Genomic DNA, 26,454 nt, shown 5'->3' with positions numbered 1-26,454 from the left:
GAGTTGAGAGAAGAATCCCAAGCAGGCTCCGCACTGTCAACACAGAGCCCGATGTAGGGCTCGAACTCACAGACCGTGAGATCATGACCTGAGCCATACCAATAGTTGGTCGCTTAACTAAGCCACCCAGGTGCCCCAAGACAGGGACTTTTTGATCCATTGCTGTCTCCAATGCCTACAATAGTGCCTGGCACACAGTAAGCACTCAACAAATGTGGCAAATGTTTGATGGCAAAGCTCTAGGCTGAGACAAGAGACAACCATGTACCACTACATGGTGCCTGCTGGGTGCAGGGGACTCGATGAAGTGACCCAAACCCTGCCCACTGAACCGTGGTCTTCTGTCTTGGTGGTATTATAAAGGTAGACAAACATGACAAAAGTAAAATAGCATTTGGGGAAACGAGGATGCAACCAAGACTCATGGGTTCTTGATGAAGTGTTGCAGGGGCGAATTAAGGTAGTAAGGGATCTGGGAGCTGGGGTGGGTGGTGAAGAAAGAGACAGAAGTGTCCAGACTCAGGAGCTATAATGGGGTAGATAGCAAACAAAGAGCTGGGACAGTGGAGAAAGGGGGCAGAGGAAGTTTGTGTTTAAGTCTCAGATGCTGTAACATCATAGCAACAGTGGACAGGAGGTATGGTGTTTGATGTACTCTTGAGCAGCAATAATGGAAAAAGTATCCCTGGTGAGAAAACCTCTCTGCTTGACCTGAAACAGGTAGCATCACCATTAAATAGATGCCACAGGTAAAACACTCAGTCCCTAATGTCCTGGAGGGAGATAAAAAGGAAGCATGGAAGGATGAGGTCACCCAAGAAGAGCAGGCCAAGAAAGAGTCACGAGACAGGGTGGACAAGGGCATACACTGTGCCTGGGGTCTGGAGCTGGCCCAAGAAGGGCAGCAGATGTCAGGACACTCTGTGAGGAGTGTCAGGTCCGGTTCAGGGATAGGTTGCGCTATTCCCAATACCCAGGGTTGAGTGAAGGAATGAGGGGTCTGTTTCTAAGAGGGAGAGAGAAGCTGGCCTTCTGGTTGGGTGACGGAGAGGCGGGAGTGGCATCCTCACACACCAGGTGGCCAGTCTGCCTGTCCGATCAGTGCTTTCAATTGTCTACAGCGCTCAGCCATGAGCCACGGAGGAGTGTGGGGAGCTTTGTGGTCCTGGTAGGGCCTGTGGTGAGCCTGCTGTAACCAACCACCCACAGCTGGCTCTCTTCTGTAAGGTAGGAGGCCTCCTGACAAGCAGACCAGGCCCAAAGGAGAGCAGGGTGGAATGGGAAAGGGGCTTTTCCTCCACAGATGTTCTAAGCCAACTATTTGCATGAAAACTGCAAAGTCTGCACAGTCACGGGCATTCCTCAGTCCAACAGAGTTGTTTAGGCCCTCGTGCAGCTGGGAAGTTCAACCAGGGCACCACAGGCATTCCTGGCACTGGGAACCATGACGGTAAAGACTTGTCCAGGGTCTTGGGGCTTTGAACCAGGTGGGAAGGGATCAGCCCCAAGGACATTAGCCACGTTGACCAAGCCCTGGCCGACCAGTCGCAGTAACTTTCCTCTTCACAGAGGGGGAACAAGGTTAGAGAAGTCACAGGACTTGCTCAAACACTACTCTATACTACCTCTCAAAATCAACATGGCAGGGAGTTAGGAGCTGGAGCAGATGAAATCTGAACCCCCGCTCAAATATAGTCACATGGGCCTGGGTACCCGCATTCTAATTTCTCCCTAAGCAGGGAGGGCAGGAGGAAGAGGTGGCAACTGCCATGTTTTCTCTGCCCAGGCAACTGGCAGCTGGGGGGGGGGGGGGGGGCGGCGGCGGGCGCTGAGCCCTTTGGGCTACCACCTGAACCAGACAGCTCCAGGAAGTCTCTTCCTTCCCTGGAACCAGCAGGGCATGCCACATCTGGGTTAATTCTTTATTAGGATTCAGGTTCCAAACAAGGTAGAAAGCAGCGGCAAGAGGGGTGCAGGTAGGGGGATGAAGAGGGAACACCAAGTGTGGCTAGCTGGGCCACTGCCAGAGGCCAAATGGGAGCCCCTGGGCTGGAGGGGGTGGGGCTGGGGCCAGTCTACGGGCATGGACAGGGTCAGCGGATGGCGTATCGGACGTAGGGGACCTCGACGTCCTCGCCGCTCTCGTCGTTGCAGCACAGCTCAAGCACCAGCGCCCGCACGTGGCGGCCCAGCTTTCGCTTCGACACGCGGCTCACGATCTCAGTCATCCTGGGCGCGGGGGGAGGGGCAGGTCAGAGAGGCAAAAGGCAAGGAGGGGGGCAGGGAGGCAGAAGCGGAGGGTGGTGAACAGGGGTGGAGTAGCTGCAAGTGGAGGCCCCCCGCCATCCAACTCACGGCTGATCCAACCGTTCCTTGAGCTTGGCGGCTGGCATGAAGAAGGAGTAGAGCATGGACACGCCCTGAGATAGCATGGTGATCTCCAACTTATGCTCTGTCTGGAGGAGGGAGAAGGGGACAGCAGTGTCATGGGGATTGACAGACCAGTGAGTCACCTGAACGCGCTGCCGGCAGGTCGGGGGAGAGTGCGGGAGGGACCTCACCTTAAAGTAGTCGAGGAACTGTTTGAGCGTCATCTCCTCCCCGTTAGGCTGCAGTCCTTGTACCTCAAAGCGATCCCACAACGTCCACTCCTGGTTATAGTACTGCGGGACAAGGAGCGGTCCCATGGGATGGGGGCCACCAAAGGGTCAGTCCTATCTTCGGCCTCTGCCCCACTCACCACCGCTCATGCTAACACGCTAAGTCAGACTGCAAGCTTCTTTTGTCAAAAACGTGTGGCTTCTGTCAAACCCCGAGTTAAGCACGGAAACCCTTCGAAGACCTATGACCCACATGGCCTAATCACTGGGATCCTGTTCTGTTCTCATCTTCTACCCCCTCAACCTCTCACTCCTGCTCTAACGACTTAGTCTTCCTCAACCGTGCCAGGCATGCTCCTACCTCAGAACCCTTGGAGACTGATCCCACTGCCTGGAATGCCCTCCCCCCAGGAGCCTGCCTGGTCTCCTCTCCTCCAAGTCTGGGCTCAAATGTCATCTGTCCAGCAAGGCCTTTCCTGACCATCTCACATTTAAAATCCCCGACCCATCCCCTTGTCACCTGGTACTCAAGTCCTCCTTACCCTGCCCTTTTTTGGGGGTTCTAAAACCACTTATCATGTCATTTATACACTCTATTTCACAATAGAGTTTCTTGGCACCTATCAAGAGTACCTGGCACACAGGTGCTCAATTAATGAATGAAACATGTAAAAGTAATTAGAATAAGCACCCAATGGACGTTGGTTGCTCTTTTTGTGTCATTAATAACCTCCTTGGGTACAATTAAAATATCCCATTGGGGCACCTGGGTGGCTCAGTCCGTTAAGCGTCCGATTTCAGCTCAGGTCACGATCTCACAGCTCGTGAGTTCGAGCCCTGCATCAGGCTCTATGCTGACAGCTTAGAGCCTGGAGCCTGCTTCAAATTCCATGTCTCCCTCTCTCTGCTCCTCCCCCACTCAAGCTCTCTCTCTCCTTCAAAAATAAATAAAAACATTAAAAAAATTAAAAAAAAAAATCCCATCTTTTCTAAGGGCTTCCATTGGCAGATTCAGACCAATACTTAGCACAAAATATGGTAAGTGAATAAACGAATACGGGTGCACAAAAGAAGGTACACACTGACAGAAACTCTCACCTGGTGACAAGCTATGAAGCAAACTAAAGCAAGCTCTACAGAGAAACACCCCACTCACAAACCCACCTAACCTGATGTAGGCCCTCACCTGGTGACGGGGTGCGGCAAGGGGTTCAGAGAAGCCAAAGAAGGGCAGGGCCAAGTTGAGGAAACCATTCTTGTAGGAGTCAAGTTGTCGGTGCCCCTGCACCACCTTATACAACTCCAGACACACAAGGCCAACCACAGCCGCCGTGGTCGTGGCGATGGCTGGGATGATCTTCCCTGCAATCAGCTTGCTCTGTGAGGCAGAAGGATCAAGAAAGGTGGTAGTCAAGGTAGAAGAAGCTCAGAGCCCACACACAGTGAATGGGATGTGGAGAACTCAAGTCTGGGAGGTTTAGGGGGGGGGAGGCAGGAAATCAGGTCCAGACTCCCCTCACCTTGTGCCGGTCCGCAGGGGGAATGTCATAGTTCTCTGCCCGGAGGTTGGATGCAGCCACAATGAAATCCATATGGAAATTGCTGTCATCATCCTTTTACGATGGGGGGACGGAGAAGGGGAAGGGTGGGGAGATGATGACAGGATCAGAGGAGAAAGAGGATTCCTGGACTTTAGGGACACAAGTATCCTCCACTGCAATTACCTGCTGGGCTCTCTCAGATCACAAACGCATGGCTAGGAACGTCTTTTCTTTCAGGGCCTGTGGCAGGCCCATGATCCAATCCCCATAAAGGCCTGGGGCTGCCTCCAGATTCCCACAGACCTGTTCTGTCTAGCCCATCCCCCTGCCTGCCCAGGGCCCCCACCCAGCACCTTCTCAAAGTCGATGGGGTACATCTTGAATCCAGGGAGCTTTTCTGGGCTGGGCAGTGTGGCCTTGAGCTCCTCTAGACGGCTGTCATCTGCAGGAAGAAAGGGATACCATCAGCCATTTAGATCCCAGGCCAGCGTCTGAGGGGGAAACAGGAGCCCAGGGTGGGGGGCAGGGATGGCAAAATATGTTCAGGTAGAGAAAAGATGTGAAAAGGAAAACTATCCTGGGAGAGAGGAGGCGCAAGGGGAAGAGGTAGGGCAGGGCAAGAGAGCATAAACCTGAAGGAGACAGAAAGGGGAATGGGTATATCAAGAGGGAGATCTCCAGAGACACTAAGCAAGACATCAGGAGGAAGTGGACGTGGACAGACCCAGATGGGAGAGCTATACGTCTTGGGGAGAATGTTACAAAAGAAGTGGGGAGACATGGATAAGACTATGGGGAGGGGACGGGGGGGCGACAAAGATATACAGAGGGAATACTGGGGGGGAACATGCAGACATGGAGATAGAGAAAAGATATGGCAGAGGAGCAGAAGATATAAAAAGGGGAAAATTGGGGGCATTTGACAAGTAGGAAATTTTATGTATGTTGTATATTTCTTTTCTTTTATTTTTTTTAATGTTTGTTTATTTCTGAGACAGAGAGAGAAAGAGCATGAGTAGGGGAGGGGCAGAGAGAGAGAGAGGGAGACACAGAATCCAAAGCAGGCTCCAGGCTCTGAGCTGTCAGCACAGAGCCTGACGCGGGGCTCGAACTCACAGACTGTGAGATCTTGACCTGAGCTGAAGTCGGTCGCTCAACCGACTGAGCCACCCAGGCGCCCCTGTATGTTGTATATTTCATACACGCCTTACATATTGCTTATATACACTTTACATATACCATATGTACATTATACAGGTGTAATATGCACTATTACATCTTGTGTCCACTTACACAACTATACGTACATACCTACATATGTGTATGAGGAGAAAAATGGAGATGTGGAAGAAAAGATGAGAATAAACATACAGAGAGGAATATGAGGGGGTAGATATGTGGGAAAGGAGATGGGGAGATGACAGGAGAAGGGAGATCTGTGGAGAAGATGGGGGGGGTGGTGATGGTAAATGCGGGGGGGGAGGGCGGGTCACAAAGCTATAGATGCAGTATCTATTCTATGGACAGGGACAGGTACAGAAGGAAAGAGATAAATACATAGAAACCAGGGGTCAGCACCCTGAACCAAATTCAGCCTGCCACCTGTTGTATGTGTAAAATTTTCCTGGAAAACATACACACTCATTCATTTACATGTTGTGTATGGCTGCTTTCATGCTTCAACTGTGACAGGTGATTAGCCACAGACACTATGTGGCCTGTAAAGCCTAAGAGTTCTTATCTGGCCCCTCACCTGATATTCGGCATGAGCTGGAGGAAAAGAGATGGAGAGAGACGGGGAGTTGAGGGGAAGAGATATGGAGAGGGAGACGGTGGGGGGGGCGGGGAGTGCTGAGGGGGAAGAGGAAAGATATATGGAGGGCAATACTAAGATGAAGACACAGAGGAACGCGGGGGGCAGATATCAGGGAAAGAGACCATTGGTGGAGTTCATACCCCCCAGAGAAACATAAAAAAGAAACAGAAAAGTTTTTCTTTCCAAGGCAAATACACATGGAGCACGAGAAACAAACAGCTAGTTCTCTTAAAGGCAAAACATCAGGGAGGAGAAGAAGGAGGGAGACAGAGAGAGAGAGAGAGAGAGAGAGAGAGAGAGAGAGTGTGTGAGAGTGAGAGAGAGTGTGAGAGAGAGAGAGAGGGAGAGAGAGAGAGAGAATTTGCCCAAATGAACTTCATCATTTCAGAGGAAGGATCAAAGGAAGGTGTGGGGAAGCCTCAGGCCTGGGGTCGCAGAGCAGAGCCAAGGGCCAAGGACCGGTGGGGAGGCTGGCCCAGGCCAGGCACAAGGTAGGTGGGGACTCCAGGCCAACTGGCCAAACACCCTTACCAACTGAGGCATTGGCGCTCTGCAGCTCCTGGTCAGAGACGTGGATCTTGACGCCAGACTTGGGGGTAAACTCGGGGACTTGCACAGACCGTAGGAGTGTGGCGACGGCAGCTCGGTCCTGAGAGCCTGTCAGCCCGTAGGTCTGGGCAAACAGGTTGGCGGCAGCCACCACATAGTCCAGATGCAGGGGCTGTGAGAAGGCAGGGCCCGGAAGGGTGAACCCATCAGCTCTCACCTGATGTGCCTCAGCCTCCTTCCCTTCCAACCCCCCACCCCCCACCCCCCCACCCGACCTGAGGAGACCCCAGGGAGGAGACTTACATTGCTGACATCAAAGGTAAGCGGGTGTGGACAGCGCTTGGGCCCAGACCAGAATGGAGCTCCCGAGCTTGTGAGCTAGAGGAGTAAAGAGATTTTTGAGGGGCAGGACCTGAGAGGAGAGGCCTAACAGGCCTGCCTCCTCACACTGGCCCCAGACGTGCCCTGACTCTCTGGGCACACATAGGGCGCTGGAGTCAGTCACGCAAGACCCCGACTGCAGGGTCCTGGAGGTGGAAGCTCCGATGCCAGGTTGAACCAGGGACCTCACTGAGGCGGGTGCTCACTCTGTGCAAGACACACAGCCATTTCACCAACTCTTACAGACGGCCAGGCACCGTACTAACTTACTATTAGTAAGTATCAACGAATCGTCACAAAAACCCCCACGAGGTAAATTACTACCAGGTCTACTTCACACAAGAGGAAACGGAGGTGCAGGGAGAACTTATGTGACTCCCCCAAGTGCAAATGGACCTGGGATTCGAACCCATATGGATTCCCATACTCTCAACGACAAAACTTCTCCCCCATAATCGTATAGCCCTGGGAATCAAGTGTGACTCAGAATGCCACAGGTAAAGGAGACAGAAACGAAGTCTCTGGCTCAAAGGCAATACGACGGGAGAAACAGGTCAGACTTAATCATTCTTCTGAGATCCCCGTGCCTCGGGGCGCCTGCCACAGCTGGACTGGTGACTGGGAAGAGCACGTGGAGAGCCCACAGCAGGTTCCTATCTCGGGAAAACGCACTGCGCCAAATGGACCTGGCAAGCGGGCATTACCTGGTCGGGAGGGAAGTTATGCAGCAGCTGCCGGATGTTGTTAGAGTACTGGGTGTGCCAGTGGTGGCAGGCCCAGGTCACACAGTCGGCCCAGGTCTGTGGCCGCTGCAGCACCAGGCTGCGCTGCACGGCCTCCAGCACCTCCAGGGGTTGGGTGCCCGCCAGCCGCAGGGTCCGCTCCACAAACTTGGGGTCTCTATCAGGAATTGGAGGGGTCAAAGGGGCAGGATTACACAGCGGCCCCAGGAGTGGGCTCCAGGGCAACCCCACTTTCTCCACGGGAAGCTAGTCCTGACCCCCAGGATTCACGGATTCATTTGACAAGTGTGCCTGGTGCTGGGTGTTACTGGTGAGGAAAGCAGAAGGGACGCCTTGGCTGGCAGGCAGGGGTGGCACGGGGGCGGCGTTTGGGTACTTACGTGAGGTACTGGTTGACGTTTTCTGCCGGCTGCTTGAAGAGGCCTTCAAACTCGTCCCGAGCCCACTGCAAGACAGACCAAATGGACTACATGGAGTGATGGTTGACAAATGGGTGTACGTCATTAGAAAGACCATCAGTTGAGGGGCTCCTGGGCGGCTCAGTCGGTTAAGCATCCGACTTCGGCTCAAGTCATGATCTTGCGGTCCGTGGGTTCGAGCCCCACGTTGGGCTCTGTGCTGACAGTTGGAGCCTGGAGCCTGCTCTGGATTCTCTGTCGCCCTCTCTCTCTCTGCCCCTCCCCCACTCACACTGTCTCTCCCTCTCTCCCTAAGATAAACATTAAGAAAGAAACAAGTTTAAAAAAGAAAGTGAATAAATCCAATCGGAAGAAACACAGCTGCTCTGGGAAAAGAGAAGCCTCCCACCACGGGTCCCCAACCTTCCACCCCACCCCCCCACGGCCCCTCAATTTAAAAACCAATGAACTTGAACTGACCAGCGGCTATGCTCTACGCTAGTGTTCGTGTGAAAACAAAGTCATTCTTAAGGATCTGTGTACCTTACTAGAGATACGTTACATCTTGATTAAAAAACAAAACAATTTGGTCATGTATTTTTTACCACAATTTAAAAAAGGAAAGAAAAAGCCAAAACTTCAGACCCAAACCTAAACGCTCGCTATACAGGACCCAGGGGCTTGGCAGCAAACAAGACAGCCACTCAGCACGGTGAAAATTCCTAGGACAATAAACGCACTCACTGGCGAGGGGGTTTGGAGGGTAAGACATCTAGGTTCAAACCCCAGCTCCGCTACCTAGTATATGGTTTTGGGACTTCAGGAGCATATAGTAACACTTACCTTTATACCCTCCTCTCTAAAACAGATGCTGTAACAATAATACCTGTGTGGTGAGGTTGCAAAGAAAAAACGAGCAAGTGTGTATATACTGAGTTTCCTAAAACAGCACCAGATACACAGTAAACACTAAGGGCTTTACAGCTGTGAAGCAGACACGCGGTCAGCCCCATTTCACAGAAGAGGAATCCGGCACAGAGAGGCGGAGTCCAAAGTCACACGTGGCTTAGTGAGCCCGAGGTGGGTGCTCAAATATGAACACCCCCACTTGAACTATAGGTCAGAAGGGAAGGTGGCCGAGGAAACCAGTTTTTCTCTATTTCCCTATTCCTGGTCTCGCCCCACACCCCTAACTAAACATCCTGAATGGTTTGCTCTCAAAGACCACAGGGCCATTCTGATTGCACAATGGTTATCCTCGGGTTGCCGTTTGGCTCTGGTTTGTGGCCCCAGGGCCGGTCACCCAGGTGTGTTCACTTTGTCATAACTCAGCCTGGTGATAGGCTCACTGTGCCGTATTCTATTCGCACATGCATCACACAAACAGAATCATCCTGAGAAACTTGCTGTTAAAGCCACTCTGAGCTACAGCTGGGGACACCTGAATAGGGACTAAGCATTAGAGACAAATAACTGGAGGAGGCAGTAAGAAAATACTGTTAATTGTTCTGCGTGAAAGTGGGGTTTTGGCTGGATAGGAGTTGTCACTTGGGAGTGCTTTTGTCCCCCGAAGTTGGCGGGGGGGGGGGGGCATGTGGCAATGTGTGCAGACATCCTGAGTTGTCGCAACTGCAAAAGGATGCTAGTGGCATCTAGTGGGCAGAAGCCAGGGATGCTGCCAAGCACTGGACAGTGCAGAGGATGTCCCCGCAACCCTGACAAAGAAATATGTGGCCCCACGTGTCAGCAATGCCAAGGCTGAGAGACCGTGTTATGCAGAACATACTAGAGGTATGAAGGAGTGAAGTGCTGTGCAGTCCGTGATAACAGTCCAGCCCAAACAAGGAAAAATACAGGAAACGAAGAAAAAAATGCACTTAAAAAAAGGGTCCTAACGTTAACAGTTACTATAACATCTAGGCGAGGAACGATATCTGAGTATTCGTCATGCCACTCTCTGCAGTTCTCTACATGTTGAAAACTTTTCAAAATAAAAGAAAAAGAATGAATGAATCGCTCTAAAAACCCAGGTTGCTGGATGGGAAGTGAGGGAGGCCAGTGTAGAGAAAAAGCACATCTTGAGCTCAGGAGGCTTGGGACCCCTGAGGGGGCCCAGTGGCTGCTCCCTCCCCTCTCCCCACAAAGCTGATCACCTGCAGGGTGTGCTCAATGGCGTTGGGGAAGTTCTTCAGCGTGCAGATGGGGATGGACTTTTCAGGCGGATCCTGGCTAGAGCTGTAGGACTCTGTCAGGAAGGGGATCACCACCTGCACGTTGCCTTTGGTGCCCAGCGTGCCAGACTCCAGCAGCGGCTTACGGTAGTACACGCAACGGCGGTCCATGTACATGCCTATGGGGGGGAGGCGGGGAGACAACAGGAGTGTCAGGAAAGGAATGTCAACAGAGAACGGGAAGACAGTCCCCCGACACGCACGCGCGCACGCCTTTGCCCTGACCACCTCACCCGCCTCCAAACTCACGGGCATCCACGTTGTCCAGGGCATTGGCCACACCATCCAGGTTTTGGAAAAAATCGTCGTCATAGATGCGCTCCGTGTCAGGGCCCACACGGTTCTGATGGCTCGTCACCCGGATGTGCGGATTCATCTGGCGTACAGCTGCAGCGGCCGTGTCAGACTTTAACTTCTAGGGGGCCGAGGGTGGGACGGGAAAACGGAGCTCAGTTATTCACGCACTCATCCAACAAACCTCGATAGGGCTGTCTTCCTAAAAGTAGATTTATTTAATGCCTGGGAAGAACCAGGCCCTGAGTTCAGAAAGCTCCCCGATTTAGAAGGAGACAGTCTGTGATAGTGCCACACGGCTAGGGCTGAACAGAGATGGCAGGGGCTCAGTGGAAAGAGAAGCAGTTAGACAAATGCAAACTGGAGACAAGAGGCCAGGCATCTGTGTTTATGCCTACCCAATACCTACCGCTCTTTCAGGGAACGGCACCCAGGGCTGGGGCACATTCTCTCCAACAAAACAGGATCCTTTCAAAGCCTGGGTCAGGTCATGTCCCTCCTCCACTGAGGGGAAAATGAATTGGCTCCCACTTCCTCTAGCTCATCTCCTACCCACCGCCACACCATCAAGATCCTGGCCTGGAATGCTCTTACCCAGAAAAAGGGGCCCTACTTCTACCCTCCAGGTCTGCAGAAACAAATCCTTCCTCAGCCGTTGTAATGCAAAACTGCCAACCCATCTCCTGGGCATGCCTGACTTCCCTTAGCTTGCTTTCGTTGTTTCCTTTGCACAGCACTTACCAACATTAACTACAAACTGCACCGCTTTGCTGTGTTGATTGCTTATGGCCTGTCCTCCCTCTCCAGAGCCTTTGTCTCCTTGGCGTATCCCAAGTGCAAGAGCAGCACCTACGCCCACGACTACCTAGTGACTAAGTCAATAAATGGAAGGGGAACAGATCCTGGGCAGACAAACATGGCACTGTCCCTTACAGAAGGCTTCCCAGCTCGATCCCTGAACAGCCCGGGCTCCATCTGGCAGAAAAGTGTGAATGTAGCACAGATGTTCTCCTAAGGGAAGGCTTGCTGGCAAGGTCGGCCCTTGGTTGGCCGGTCTAGGAACCTGGATTTCAGGACGGTTCTCACCATTCCTTATCTGATTAGGGTGGCTCACTGTGCCTAGACTGCTTATGCAAACAGTGTGATGTGTGCCGAACTCCTGCTTTCCTTCTAGGAGGCTGGAATTTGGGTATGTGCCCAGCAGACGGTGCCTATGTGACCAGCCCATAGTACAAACCCTAGGTGCTGGGGCTCTAGTGAGCTTCCCTGGTTGGCAACATTTCACGTGTGTGGTCACAACTCGCTAGTGGGGGAAGTAAGGGTGTCCCATGCGACTCCACTGGGAGAGGAGTCTCGGAAGCTTGTGTCTGGTCTCCCCTAGACTTCGCCCCGGGTGCCTTTTCCCTTTGCTGATTTTGCTCTGCATCCTTTTGCTGGAAGAAATCATAGCCGTGAAAATGGCCACAAGCTGTCCTGAGTCCTCCTAGTCCAGCATCGGACCCGGGTGTGGTTTGGGGGACCCCTACACACTGTCCCAACCAGCACTGATAAGAGATCAAGGAAAAAGAAAACATAAAAAATAAAAAAAGATGAAACACGGCAGATCCGATGGAAGGGTACTCGATAAATGCTGAACGAGAGACACAGAGAAGCTGAGGGAAAGAACTGAATGAAAAAGGTGGAAAGGCCTCCTTTCCAGAAAGAATGGAAGCGAAAGACAGGAGGAAAAGGGAGATGACAAAATCTCACCCCCTCTCCCCAGCCCACTCACCGTGACGTCCCAGGGCCGGAACAGAAACTGTCGGTTCAGATTTGACTTCTCGATAGTGTCCATGTCTGTGACCACAATCTCTCCACCTTCTCCACAGCCCAGCCCAATCATGGCGAAGTTTTTGAGCAGCTCACAGCCGATGGCTCCTGCACCCACCTAGGAGGCAGTTGAGGAGAGACAGGCTGGTTAGGGTGGCACAGGTGAGCGTGACACCACATATTACTCCTCACTCTCCCCAAAGACAGCAGGAGAGGTGAAGCGACTCTAGGGGCCACATCCCCAAGTCTCAGGGCTAGAAAAAACAACCTATAGTCGTCTGAGGAAAGGCACAGCCAGGGTGGGGGGAAACAGAAGGACACACCAGGCTTTCCCTCGAGATAAAGAACATGGCAAAAGGCACGCGACAGAGGTACAAGAACCACAAGACTCTCCCTTGAGAGGTGGGAGACTCTAGAAGAGATAGCCGAAGGCCCAGGGAGGTGAAGGTTCCAGGCATCTAAGGGGATTACTCACTAGAAAGTACTTCTGCTTGCCCAACTTCTCTTGCAGGTCTGAGCCAAACACGGCCACCTGCCCATCGTAACGGTTCTGGCGCTGAGGAACACGAAGGGACGAGGGCCAGGTCAGAGGGAGCCTCGCCAGAAATGCCCCCAATGATGTCTTCCCCATGGGCCCCCCCCATGGGCCACACACACATACCGGGTGGCACTTGTCCTCCGTGAGGGCCTCTTTGTCCTCAGGGAGACACTCCAGGGCATCAAAGTACAACCACTGCATGATGGGCATAAACTTCCCGGAGCAGGCCTGGGGATTGGGGAGGGGAGGGAAAGTGGTCAGTGGTTACTTGGGGACTGACACAGATGGACAATATATGATGGGACTCAGGGAGGTGCCTGGCCTGCCCCTGCCCCTCTCTACCCATCCTGACCTTCATGACCTCCTGGGCAGCCAGGCCCCCAATGAAAGCGTTTATAGGCGCCAGATCCCCAGCAGCCACATATGCCAGCTTCCGGATGAGGTCCTCATCCAGGCTGTCCTGCTGCACTGCTTGCAGGGCTCGAGCATTCACGGCCCGCGCTAGGGTCACCAGCTCTGCTGCATCCTCCTGGTGAGGCAGAAGGAACCAAAAAGGCACCTGTCAGGCCACTGGTGGAAGAGGGATGGGGAGGGAGGAAGGGGACGGGGAAGAGTAGACCGGTAGAGGCACGGTGCGCCCTCAGTGCCAAGGTCATCTGCCCTGGTTGGCCCACTGAGTCACCCACCTCATTACGGGGCCGAGGGGGCCGGCCATGCTGAGCACAGAACTGGTGTAGGGCCTGGAAGCCAATGTGCAGCTGGGCAGGGCGGGAATACTTGGCGAAGTCCGTCATCACAAAGTCAGGCTCTGCCAGTGAGGCCAGCAAGGATTTCTGTGGGGGGCAGGGCATCATCAGAGCCTAGAAATGCCCAGAACCACCCCCCACAGCCCACTCACTACCCCCCACACTCACAAAGCTGATCTTCTTAGGTACTTTGACCTGACTGACAATGCCTCCACGGATATAATCGGAGAAGTTGGAGGTGTCACAGATGCTAAAGGTGTAAGGACCTAGGTAGACGGGGAAACTGTCAGGCTACCCGCCCTCCCTAAAACCCACAACACCCCCAAGATAAGGGAAAATCCATCCCCGATCCAGCGCAGTCATCAGGAGCCATCTCTCCACCCCAGATTCTACTTGGACGTTAGAAATTATCTCTCCTCTCCCCAAGACCCAGGCTCAGAGCCCACAAGAGCCTGTGTCCTTGGACCCAAGTCCATACTAGAAGACGTTTTCTGCTCCTTGTCCAAATTGGCTGAGACACAAGTGGATCCTCTGATCTGCTCTGTTCAAACACCAGAGAACTTCTCCCCCTCCACACAGATACTAGGGACCTATTCTAGGAACAGCTCAAACATGAGATAGCGCCTCTACCCCATGCCCACCAGCAGGGGACTCTATCTCCGGTTTACCTCAGACACCCAGGATGGGTCTCCCCTCACTCAGAGCCCAGGGACATATCTCCTATCTTCCCTGATTCCTCCAAGGCCCTAGCTCACCCAAGACTTTGATCTCCATGGGCTGACTTCCGTTGAGTTCAACCATGCCCTGTACTTCTGAAAAGGAGACAAAGTCGCCACTCTCAAATCCATGGCGGGCCTCATCCAGGCAGGTGACCACACCGGGGCTGTCCTGGTTAAAGGCAGAGTGAGCCTCAGAGGCAGGCTCAGGGTACCAGGAGCAGACGGAAGGCCTGCTGCTGCCCACCTGCCTGCCAGGGCCCCCGAGGCTGATCTCACCTTGGTGACCATAGAAACCATAGCGCTGAGTGGCTGCTCCCCGTTGGAATCTGTGAGGATCATTTCCTCTCCAAAGTCACAGAAGAGCTGCCTATAGAGGGAGGCAACAGGGCTAACGCTCGAGAGTCCCATGTTCACGGGGACCTGTGTGTCCCTCAAGGTGCAGCGAATACTTGCTGAGCAAATTCAGCCCATAGCTGCTGGGAATTGCACAGTGCCCATGCCACGTGGGGGGAGTTGGACACACAGAATCCAAAACCTGGGCGGCTGAGCGGGGTGCTGAGGGCAGTGAGAGCTTGGGGGTCTTGACCTGGACCTGGCAGGGGTCGGGGGACAAGGCCGGGGGCACTCACCCGAATAGGCCCCGCGTGTCTGCCACCACCAGCTTGATGCCACGGCTGTGACAGAACTCACCCACCCGCAGCTGTTCCTCCAGGGGGGTGTTGGTGAGGACCACCACCTGTGGAGAGGTGGAAGCTCAGGGAAAGGGCCCAGGACTGGGGCAGAGAAGAGAGAATAACGGAGGAAGGTTGGTGCCGGGGGTGGGGGTGGGGGGTGGGGGGGTGGTGGCGGCTCAGAGAGAAGAATCCTTAAAGCTCTGCCTGTTCAACTCCCTTTCACAAAATATCTACGATGAGGCAGACCCAGCCAGGGTGAGACGCAGCGAAGAGAAATGCCAATCCTTACGGCAGGGCGGGCAAGGTAGCAGGCAAGGTGATGAGGCGGCCAGGAGGACGGAGTGCGGAGAACAGCTGACTCATTTACACACCAACGCCCACTGCTGCCTGCCCACAACCCTGCCTTGGCCCGGGAGACACAGCAGTAAAACTCCCTCCGCAGCCAAAGTCTGAGCTCACTCCTACCACACCCACGTGCTCCCAGTTTTCGAGACAATGCCCGCTCAGCCGTGTTCCTTGGGACTTTGCTTTCTGCCCAAAAGCCCGCCCGCCCTTCCCCGCCAGGGCGAGCTCCTACGACTGCCTCAGGCTCAGCGGCAGTGCCCTGGCCCACGGGGACACCCAGGGCACAAATCTCCGCTCCCATAGCTCCTCTTTCCGGCTCAGAGTTTTTATTTAACGAATAACCAGATGGCCTTTATCATGTGCCAGCTGCTATTCTAAGCCCTTAGCCCTCACAGAAACTCTACGAAGTAGGTACTACTATCGGTCCCAGGTCCACAAATGAAAAAAAGTAAAGCCGAGATGAAGTGACCTGCTTGAGGCCACACTAGTAGACTAGAGGCTCGTACCACAGCAGCATGGCGCCGGCCCGTGCTCACAACCATTACGCCACAGGTCTTGCCCATTCACACGCCCCGCTCCCCAAAAAGGCAGGCCCAGGGTCCAAATCCCACCTGCATCCCTAGCATGAAACCTGGCACACAGCCCAGACCACTTAATAGAGAACTAATGAACAAAGCAGAGATGTACTCTGAGAAAACTGGGAAGGAGGCTGGGTAGCACCCCCTGCACCCCCAACCCCAGGTACCTGAAAGCCACTAAGGAAGTCCTCGACCAGGGGCCCGGTGTAGGCACTGACAGGCACATAGCTGTTGAGCTCAGCGAGGCGGGGCTGTGAGACTTCAGCCCGGTTTTTCCCGATGTCCTCTTCCCGCAGGTAGAACTGCAAAAGGGAGCCAGGGAAGGAGGGAGTGGCGGCGGAGCCCGGGGGACCGGCACGTCAGCAGGGAAGAAGGGCCAGGGAGAGATACCTGGGAGGAGAGGTCAGCCCACTGGGCGGTGCCTTGGTCATGTAGGGTGACAGCCTTAACCCCACCAAGGATGATGTTCTTGGCGATCTCCACACCTAGGCCCCGCAGGCCTGACACCAGGACGCTCGATGTCTGGAGCCGCTTCATTGCCTCATGGCCCAACACATACCTGCCAGGTCAGGGGGTGATTCCAGGTCAAGGCCTGGCCCTCCTGACCCTATCCTCCCGGCGCCCCTCCCACCGCTCGGCCCAACCTAGGCCCCACTTACAGCTGCCGGGAGTAAAGGCCCTCATCTATGTCTGCTTCACTGCCGTTCTTTGCCATTCCCTAGGGACAGAGAAGAACAGGTTGGGGGAGAAATGGAGGAGGGCGTGGACAGATGCACAGTGATACAGAAGGCTCTCCCACCCACCACCGCCACCACCCTGCCTGCCAGGGTCCAGGGAGAAGACACTTACGTTGGTTGGCACCGAGGGCACTTCGGATAATACGGAGTGGGCAGGGGAACAGTTAGAACCCGGCTTTGGATCAGGCCCGGACACGCGACGTTTCTTGGACAGCGGCGAGCTGGACATCTGGAAGGGAAAAGGAGGGTCAGAGGTGAGCCTGGGGCACATGGGCGTTTCAGTTGGTTAGCGGTGACTGCGGGGGAAGGGAAGACTTAAGGGCTAGTGTCTCCATTTTACAGAAGAGGAGGCGGGTACAGAGAGGTGAGGTGACTTGCCCAGGGTCACACAGCTGTCAGAGCTAAGATCTGAACCCAGGTGGTCTGGCTTGCAATCCATGTTGCTGACCACTAGGCCATTCGCCTTTCTCCCCAGCCCAGCATGAGGGAGAGACTCCAGTCCTGCAGGGTGAGAGGAGTGACAAGAAGAATGTCCTTGTGGGAAAGTCAGAGGAGGGTGTAGGCTCAGGTCAGACCCTGCCGCTCCTTGACAGGCATCATTTAACCCCTGTGGGCTCAGGTCCCTCACCTGTGCGACAGGGCTGACAATGCAACTTACCTACCCCACGGAGTTGCTGAAGTGATGAAATAGAGCCCAGACCACAGAACCTGGCACAGAGCGGGCACACAACAACAAGCAGCTGTTCTCCTCACCCTTAACCCCGGCGACAGGGGCGCAGGAGGGAAACATGGCTTAGACTTCCATCAGGAGAACGTGATGGCAGGAGACACCTTGCCGAAAACCCAGTCCCCCCAGAAGGGCTTAGGAGGCAGAGTTTTACAAAGCCCACTCCACCCCTCCCCCCAGCTCCGGGAGGGGAAAGGCCCAGGCCAACAAAAGAGGTCACGGTGAGAGATAAAACACATGCTTCCCAAGCCCTGTCTGCATACGGAGCCCCTTACACAGGTGGACAATTACAGTGGATGAATATTTATTAGAGATCTTCTTTGCGCCAGATGTCACACTGAGCACTTCATCAGCCTTGCCTCACTTTGTCCTTAGGGCACCCCCATAGGGTTTGGGCTACTATCGGCGACATCTCTCAACTAACAGAGGAGGGAAAAAAAACTCACTCGGGGACATCTGGCGACCTGACTGAGGTTCCCACAAACACAGTGGCCAAGCGGGGCCCAGAACAGATCTGCTGACCCTGAAGTCCAGGCGGCCGCCCGGTGTGCTCACATTTCATCCCCTCAATGGTCCTGACCCTGCAAGGCAGGGTTGAGTGTCCTTGCCAGACAAATGAGAAAACCTGAGCTCACGAGGTCAAATTAACTTGCCAAGCATCACACACCAGGTCTCAGAGACAGAACAATACAGCCTGCTGTGGGAGTGAAAGCTGTGTGTGGCTGCATCCAGATGCTGGAGACAACAGGACCCTGAATCATTTCCCCTCACCCCACAGTGCTTTTCTAAGCCCCTGTTCTCCTCCAATGAGCCATTTCTGCCTCCCCCCACCATCACACCGAGCACCCCCACTGTACCTAAGATTTCATCTTGGCACCTGTCATACTCTGACACTAAGCAAGTGGACAGGAGCTCCCTACCATCTACCAGAAGCTTACCGCCTGTCAATCACAGGGCTTTGTCTAATCCTAACAATGCCCACGAACCAGATAACCTCATTCCCACATCACACATAAGAAAACAAAGGCTCAGAGAACTCCAATCACTTGCCCACAGTCAGGCAACTGGTGCAGGCCTGTTTGCCAAACGCCCCCTGGAAGAAGAGAGTCAGGACCAAGCTCAGGGCCCAGCCCACAGGGCTAAGGGATGAGCCGTGAGGGAGGAGGACCCAGAAGGCAGGAGGCTGGCTAGGGCCCTGGAGCCAACCAACCTAATTACTTGGAATGCAAAGCACCAACCTAGACAAGAAAAAGTTGGTGAATTAGTATGCAAAGTAAACCATATTTTTCCATTTACGGACCCTCTGACCTGGGGAAGGGATCTCATTTACTCTGAGCCCCATTTTCTCCAAAAGTAGGGACAAATGGGACTGTCCTCAAGGGGCTGCTGAGAAGGTTAAAAATGTCTACTCCTGTGGTCAGAACTCAGCAACTTGAAGACATAACTAAGCTCCTCCCTGGGCACCTGCAGTGGCCTCCATTACTTAGTTATCTCCTTGCCTTGTCACCCATTTCCTTGTCTGGGACACACCATCTCCCTTGCTTCCTAAATCTGAGAGAAGATCCAGAACCAGAGAGATCTTTAATATGTGCACTTTTTACCTCTGGATTCCTGTTGCCACCAGCAAGGGTCTAATCAGGCTTTGGGTGATTGTTCCAGAGAGGATGTCCATTGCTAAGACTTGGAACAGCCCAGTGCTAAGACTTGGAACAGACCAGTGTCAAGGCAAGCAGAGGGATTCTGGGGCAGAAACCCCAGAGAGGAGTTAAAGATTCCCCACCCCCAGTACAAAATTGATACCTTTTCTCCCTCAACATATGCTCAGGCCCCAATTAGGACGCATGTACTATCCATTGTTCAGCAAAGCTGAACTGGGGCTTAGAGAGTTTCAGAACTTGCCTGAGGTCTCCAAACTGGTGATTGTGAAGCCTGAGCATTCTCTACCACCCAAACCAGAGAAGAAGGTTTGAGGTAGGAGTCCTGGAGCAGGTTTGAGAGGGGGCAGGCACAGGGTCAGGTTATCAGGATGGGGAAGCTAGGGCACAGGATGCTGGGGCCTGTCAAACCTCCTGGGAGGGATTAACTGAGAAGTCCCTGGGAACATAAAAGAGAGGAGTCAAGAGGTGGTTGTCTGAGCCCATAGAGGCTCAGAGGGAGATGGGATAGGGGATTAGAAGCCCTAGGGGGCAGGCAGAGCAGAGCCAGGCTGTTAAGACTCATATCTGGGTCTTTGGAAAGGATCTTTCAGAGAAGGACCAGGAAATTACACTAGAGGTCCCCAGAGGCTGCAAGGAGGAGGGCAGTAGCCAGGTCCCCTGAAGTGGCACAGGGAATGGGTAGGGGATTCTGCGGCCCAAGGAGGCTGTAGGAAGATGCTGGGGTCTGGGGGGAGGTGTGCTCTCCATCAGGAGGATGCTGGGGACCTAGGGGTCTCATCGGGCAAATGCTGGTGGCACAGAAAAATCTTTGACCAAAAATAACAGGGACTTGTAGGGAGAGAGATCTCTGACATCAACATCAGAGTCCCAGGAGGCTACGGAGGTGAATGTAAGTCCTCAGGTAGGGTTGGGGAGGGATTTCTAATGGAGCACAAAGGCTTGGTCTTATCTCTGATTGATACATGCTAAGTACAGCAACTGCTCTGACAGCGAGGAGACGGGAAGCTGAGCCCAGACAGGTCCAGCCCTAAAAAGTTCATACGTAAGCAGGGGCGCCTGGGTGGCACAGTCGGTTAAGCGTCCGACTTCAGCCAGGTCACGATCTCGCGGTCCGTGAGTTCGAGCCTCGCGTCAGGCTCTGGGCTGATGGCTCGGAGCCTGGAGCCTGTTTCCGATTCTGTGTCTCCCTCTCTCTCTGCCCCTCCCCCGTTCATGCTCTGTCTCTCTCTGTCCCAAAAATAAATAAATGTTGGGGAAAAAAAAAAAAAGTTCAGTAAGCAGATACTGATTAGGTCTCCAAGCAGGGTTGGGTTTCTCTGACCAATTATGTGGAATCCCATGGAGGCTCTGCGAATAGATGCTGAGAAGAGGGTTTTCTACTCTGACTGAGGACAGACAACTGGGCCTGTTGGGGAAAGGGACATCTGACAACGATGTTGGGGTCCTATGAACCTGAAAACAGAAGCCGGGGGCCTCTGACTGATGCTGGGAACCTTCAAAGACTCTGAGGGCAGATCCTGAGGCTTGATGTGAGGTTAAGGGAGCTGTGAGAGAAGCTGGAACCCTGGTTGGCTTTTGAAGGCAGAGGATGAGTGAAGGGTGGGGTTTGAGAGGAGTCTGATGGACCGGCCAGGAGGCAATAGGGTCTGCCAAGGCAGGTGGATCTGTGATGGACAAGTTATGTGTCCAAACAGTTCTGCCCTGGCTTCTGGTCCTCTGGGAGGCTCTGAGGGAACATCCTGGGAGTTAGGAACCTATGATCAGGGATATGCCGAGACCCGCAAGAGGCAGTCTCTAAAAAGAATACTGAGCATGAAAAAGAAAGCATTCTCTTAAAGTACAGAAAGTCTCTAAAGGCAGATACTAGGAATTAGAGGAGCCTCTAAAGGTAAAGGTTGAGAACTTCGGATTAGAAATGCTGGGCTTTCTGATGGAAGACGATAGGGCCAGGTTGGGGTTGAAGACGTGAATGGGTCTCTGACATGGAGGCCAGGCCCAAATCGTCTTTCACAGGGTCTAGTCTCCCTGGAAGCTCTGAGGGCAGATAATGCGTGTGTGAGTTGGGGGAGGGGGGGTGGCCTGAAGGAAGATGCTAGGGAAGATTTTCAGAAATGAAGGCCATTCCCGGCGGTCTAGCCCCTCTTGGAAGGTGCAAGAGCAAATACTGAGAAACTAGAAGTGTCTGAAAGAAGATTCTGGGGTAGGTCTTTAATGGCTTGCATTGTGTGGGGGGGCTTCGACCAGGAATGTCAATCCCGTAAGTCTCTATTGGTTACTGGGGGGCGTTCTGACCTGCGATACAAGGTTCGGGACAGGGTCCCGAACCCTAAGGATATTGAGCCTGAGTCTCTAAAAGCAGATCCTGGGGGCGGGGGGGGGGGGGGGGGGTCCTGACCCCAAGGTCAGATTTCAGAGCCCGAGGGACTGGGCTGGTCCAGGATGGGAAATGTGGACCCCGCCCCAAGATCTGTCCCCCCCCCCCCCCCACAGATCCCTAGCATCCGAATCACCACCGCCAAGTCACCACCACCAGTCCCGACACCAGCCTGGCCCAGCGCCGACCCAGGCTCCTCCAATGCCTCCCGAAACCCCTGCCCCAGCCAAGGCGCTGAGAAAGGCCGTTTGTTACCAATGCCGGTTCCCCGGGTCGCGCCGCCGCCAACTCCTCTAGGAGCCGAAGCCAAGCCCGGCCGCCACCCTCCTCCTCCTTCTCCTCCTCCTCCTCCCCGCCGCCTGGGCCGCCTAGAATCGCCTCCGCCTGGGCCGCCTTCTCCTCCCCCGGCCGTAGTGGTTGCGCTCGCCCAGGCCACCTCCTTCACCTCCGCCGCCGACACAAGATGGCGGCTGCGGAGTCTGAGGCCGGAACAAAACCTTGAGCCCCACCCCCCAGGAACCCGGATGCAGGCAGGCCGCGCCCATTTCATGAATCATGTATGATGGTCCCTGACTCATTCGAAGAGGAAGAGCTCCACCTGGTGGTGAAGGTGGCAGTAACTGGGAAAACAGGTAAAACAACATAAAGGCTACGCCCCATGGAACTGTGAATAATGAATACATTGTTGCAGCCAGGAGGCTAAGGAAAAGAAGGACCTCAAGGCCACACTTCCCAATCATGAATTATGCATGAGGCCTGGTGGCTGGTGGACTAACACCCGGCAACCAGAAAGCCAATGTTAAACATGGAGGCCACGCCCCCGTAGCTTATGAATAATTAACGACCTTACAGCAGCCCGGAAGCCAAGGAGACCAAGGCCACATCTTATCATGAATAATGCATGAGGCCCGGTGGGCTGGAACAAAAGGTGCCGGTCCGCCTATTGCTGCATCTAATACCCCATAAGCACAAGTAAGGAAGTAGTGCTACCAAAGGGAAAACACACTCCTCCCCCCGCCCCCCCCCCCGCCCAGGCTCATGAATAATGAATGACGATGCTGCAGGAGCTCAACCTGGAAACTCAGAGGGGTCAAGAAAGGCCCCACCTAGTTACTTATGAATTATGTATGAGGCTGGATGAACGGAAACACTCAAGACAGCCCTGCCCAGCTAGTAGGGATTGTGGTACTCCAGCCAAGGCAACACAGCCACACCTTCCTGTTCATGAATAATGAAAGATGATGCTGCACAACCAAAGGGGAAACCCAGGGGAAGTGCAGCTGCCTCCTCCCCACCCCTGACTTAACTGAACAGGAACCAGGGCTGCCTTGGTCCAACCAAATCTAGACTCAGTATATGCCTTTGGCAGGTGCATCAGCTGCCACAACTGTAACATGGGGATAGTAACAGAACCCATCTACCTCATAAAGGCAAAATGTGCTATTAGGAAAATGAGAGAATATGGATTACAGTGTGAGCTCGGAGCAGCGCTGACACAGGGCACTATTAAATTTAAGTATTATATATTAACATGAAAGAACTATGTAAATATCTACCTCTATCAATATAAAATTAGTAAAAAAAAAAAAAACCCAAAATAACATAAAATAACATAACATAAAATTAGTTATGGGTAAAAAAAAAAATTAGTTATGGGTGACGGTATATCCAGTTGCGAGAGAAACTTCCAACGTGGGGCATTATTTAAAAAACAATGCCTTGGGGCCCCTGGCTGGCTCAGTCGGCAGAGTGCACGACTCTGGATCTCGGGGTTGTGAGTTCGAGCCCCATGTTGGGTGTAGAGATTACACAAAAATAAAAATTTTTTAAAATAATAAAAAATAGGGGCGCCTGGGTGGCTCAGTCGGTTGAGTGTCCGACTTCAGCTCAGGTCATGATCTGACAGCTTGTGAGTTCAAGCCCCACGTCAGGCTCTGTGCTGACAGCTTGGAGCCTGGAGCCTGCTTCAGATTCTGTGCCTCCCTCTCTCTCTGCCCCAACCCACTCGCATTCTGTCTCTGTCTCTCTCAAAAATAAATAAACATTAAAAAAAATTTTTTTTTTTTTAAATTTTTTTTTCCATTTATTATTTTTTATTTTTGGGACAGAGAGAGACAGAGCATGAACGGGGGAGGGGCAGAGAGAGAGGGAGACACAGAATCGGAAACAGGCTCCAGGCTCTGAGCCATCAGCCCAGAGCCCGACGCGGGGCTCCAACTCACGGACCGCGAGATCGTGACCTGGCTGAAGTCGGACGCTTAACCGACTGCGCCACCCAAGCGCCCCTAAAAAAATTTTTTTAATTAAAAAAAAAAAAAACACAAAACACAATGCCTTGAGACAACCGTCCAGAAGGACACTGGAAAACAGAATGCTAAAGCCGCCACAATGTCCACTGAATAGGTAGGATAGAGTAACAGGTCACCAGAGATACAACTGTCGGATACACAATAAGCACCCGAGAGACATTTCTCTCAAATAATAACAGATCACATTAACAGGCGGCATATTATGGTGATGGGTCCTTTCCATGCATTGTGTCGCTGGTCTCAGGAATGCAGAGCAGGAAATCGGTTCCTTCCTGGCCTTCAGGTCTTAGCTCGAAGGTGACCTCCTTAGAGAGCTCTTGAACCCTCACAAAAATCATTTCTACCCACCGATGACTAGCTGTGTGACCTGGGGCCAGACACTTCACTTCTCTGGGCTACTGTTTCCTGCTACCCCCCCGCCCCCGCCATAAAATGACAACAATAGTAACCTACCTTGAGATGTAGTTTAAATGAGTAAATAGGCAGAAAGGGCTTAGAACAGTGCCTGGCACAAAGTGCTGTGTGACCAACATTATTAGTACCTGCCACTAAACTGGTGGTGGTGGGGACACATTATGGCATCTGATTAAGACTACAGACTCTGGAACTAGATTAACTGGGTTTGAATCCTGGCTCAGCCACTCACTGACTGTAAGTAACTTTAGGCAAATTAGCCTCCCGGTGTCCCAGTTTCCTCATCTATAAAATGGGATAATAATAACCTACCTCCTAGGATTGTTGTGGGGATTAAATGGGCTAATAAAGTGTGAAATGACCTGACCATCATCATGCCCATACCCATTTTCAGGCTCACAGAAAGATTTGCCAAAGACCACACAGCTGACAAGGATGGATGAGATTGGAGTCTAGAGCCTTTGTTGATAATCTGGAATTACTGAGCGATGAGGAATGAACAATGCAGGAGGCCTCGTTCCTTTGCTTAGATTTAAGGCTTAAATCTGGAACCCGTAAAGGGAAAGCTAACAGCCGGTCATGCAGATGAGACCGTAAGAGCTACGCCCCTCATGAATTATGCGCAACGCCCCTAGAAAAGCCAAGGAAAACGGGGGGCGGGGGGGGCGCTACTCACCTTTACGATTAATCAATGAGTTCTAGTTTGCCCGGCAGACGGCAGAACGCCCCTTCAGCACACCCCTCCAGCACGCTGATCCGCCCTCTCGTGAATAATTCACAAGCCGATACTTCCCGCGGACCAGGTGCGAAGGAGGCAAAAAATAGGCTTCCTCAACAGCCCCACCTCCTCATGAATAATGAAAAAAGCCGCGGCCAACGAAGGCCCGGCGGCACGCTGTCCCCTCGGGAAGAGCCTGGCACACTGGGTTCCAGTGTCCCTTCCACAGCCTGGGCTGGGGGCTCCTCTCCTTAAAAGCATATGGACCGCGACGTGTCCACTCTCCTCGCCCCGAGTACCCAAGCGCGGGGGGACCTCATCATACAGCCTGAGGTCACAAAGGCCACAGATAGATCCACAATGCCACGTCGGTCCCGAACGTTCTCACTGTCACCAAGACCTTTCCTGAAACAAGCTCTCCCCAAATTCCGCCCTGACTTCGGGATGCTCAAACTTCGCCTCTCTCTTTGGGGAGCACCCCGAAACCCTGCCCCATGGACAGAGTACTAACACACGGACCTTAAGGGTCTCCTCAAACATCCCCTTAAACCCTGTCTCCGAGAGGTATAAAAACCCTGCCTCCCGGTGATACTCCCAAAAACAGACTCAAAAATCCCACCCGGGCGTCCCCAAACGCCACTTCCTAAGGGACCCCTCGAAAACAGCCACCCCTAAGCGCCACCCCGGGCCCAGAGCCTCCCAATGTGCCCATTAGGGGATCCCCCCAGTAGAGCCCCCTCCCCCAAATGCTGTCCAGGGTTTGGGGGCACCGTGCTCCAGCTCACCCCCTGCGCCGGGCGGAAGCCTCGCCTTCCTGCTGGAGATGAGCCGAAGCCACGGGGCAACGGAAGAGCAAACCACCTCCGTCGTACAAGAGCCAGAGTTTGCGCGGAGCTCGGAAGCGCGGGGCCTTGGAGGGCGCCCGGTTTGGGACGTACCACAGATGCTAAGCAAGAGGGAAGCTGGCCCCTGCTCCCGCGCCGTCGGCGCCCGTGTCAGACCCAGACACCCCTACGGGTTGTGGTACTTCCTAAACGCGCGAGGCATGCTGGGGGTGGTAGTCCTGTCTGGCCAGTGCCTGGTGCACGTGGTGGGCTACAGCTCCCAGAGTAGGGGAAAATGTAAACCTGGGCTGTGGAATTGCAGGAGCTATAGGCTCCGGGGGATGGGAAGGGGGAGTGGAATATGGGGTGCCTCCAGATGGAAAGGCACACCCATCCTACAGATGGGAAGGCTGAGGCTCAGATGGCCAAATGAGTTCATTCATTTGACATTTATGGAGCTCAGGCTGTGGGCCAGGCGCTAGGGATTCTTCCCTTTGCCCTCACGGAGCTGACATTCTAGCGAGAGAGATAGACCATACATATAACAAATAAGTAAAGATTATTGTTTTGCATATATTTATTGTAACAGATATATATGACTGTATAATACAAATTATATGTAACAAAATAGACATATAAATACTACTTAGTGGACATAACATGATAACTAGTGTTAATATGTAACTAATTTACCTTTACATACATATAATAAATGTCTTGAATACGTTGTG

General features: G+C 53.3%; 1 protein-coding gene across 6 annotated transcripts; it reads right to left on the bottom strand.

Moving 5' to 3' along the window:
* Positions 1-1,908: 1,908 nt before the first annotated feature.
* UBA1 (ubiquitin like modifier activating enzyme 1) lies at positions 1,909-25,891 on the bottom strand. 6 transcript variants are annotated; one of them, XM_045472659.1, is made up of 27 exons: positions 21,714-21,952; positions 17,078-17,200; positions 16,812-16,928; positions 16,622-16,680; positions 16,353-16,521; positions 16,130-16,264; positions 14,995-15,101; positions 14,642-14,732; positions 14,402-14,534; positions 13,815-13,912; positions 13,587-13,733; positions 13,253-13,429; positions 13,024-13,128; positions 12,838-12,918; positions 12,325-12,480; positions 10,509-10,674; positions 10,182-10,378; positions 8,011-8,075; positions 7,592-7,787; positions 6,810-6,884; positions 6,489-6,678; positions 4,495-4,583; positions 4,121-4,213; positions 3,787-3,978; positions 2,562-2,663; positions 2,356-2,456; positions 1,909-2,229 (listed from the first exon to the last, which is right to left on the bottom strand). In XM_045472659.1, the coding sequence occupies exons 3-27, from the start codon at positions 16,926-16,928 to the stop codon at positions 2,094-2,096; spliced, it is 3,177 nt and encodes a 1,058-aa protein (XP_045328615.1). In that variant the 5' UTR covers positions 17,078-17,200; positions 21,714-21,952; the 3' UTR covers positions 1,909-2,093. The 6 variants fall into 6 exon arrangements, with proteins under 6 accessions (XP_045328615.1, XP_045328619.1, XP_045328618.1 ...); XM_045472663.1 differs by lacking the exons at positions 17,078-17,200; positions 21,714-21,952 and adding an exon at positions 25,685-25,891; XM_045472662.1 differs by lacking the exons at positions 17,078-17,200; positions 21,714-21,952 and adding an exon at positions 24,858-25,715.
* Between the last annotated feature and the right edge of the window lie 563 nt (positions 25,892-26,454).

This window comes from Leopardus geoffroyi, chromosome X (assembly GCF_018350155.1).
Source record: "Leopardus geoffroyi isolate Oge1 chromosome X, O.geoffroyi_Oge1_pat1.0, whole genome shotgun sequence".
In the NCBI taxonomy this organism is placed as follows: domain Eukaryota; kingdom Metazoa; phylum Chordata; class Mammalia; order Carnivora; family Felidae; genus Leopardus; species Leopardus geoffroyi.
The sequence above is the reverse complement of the archived record's forward strand: the minus strand, read 5'-3'. Positions and strand labels throughout refer to the sequence as shown.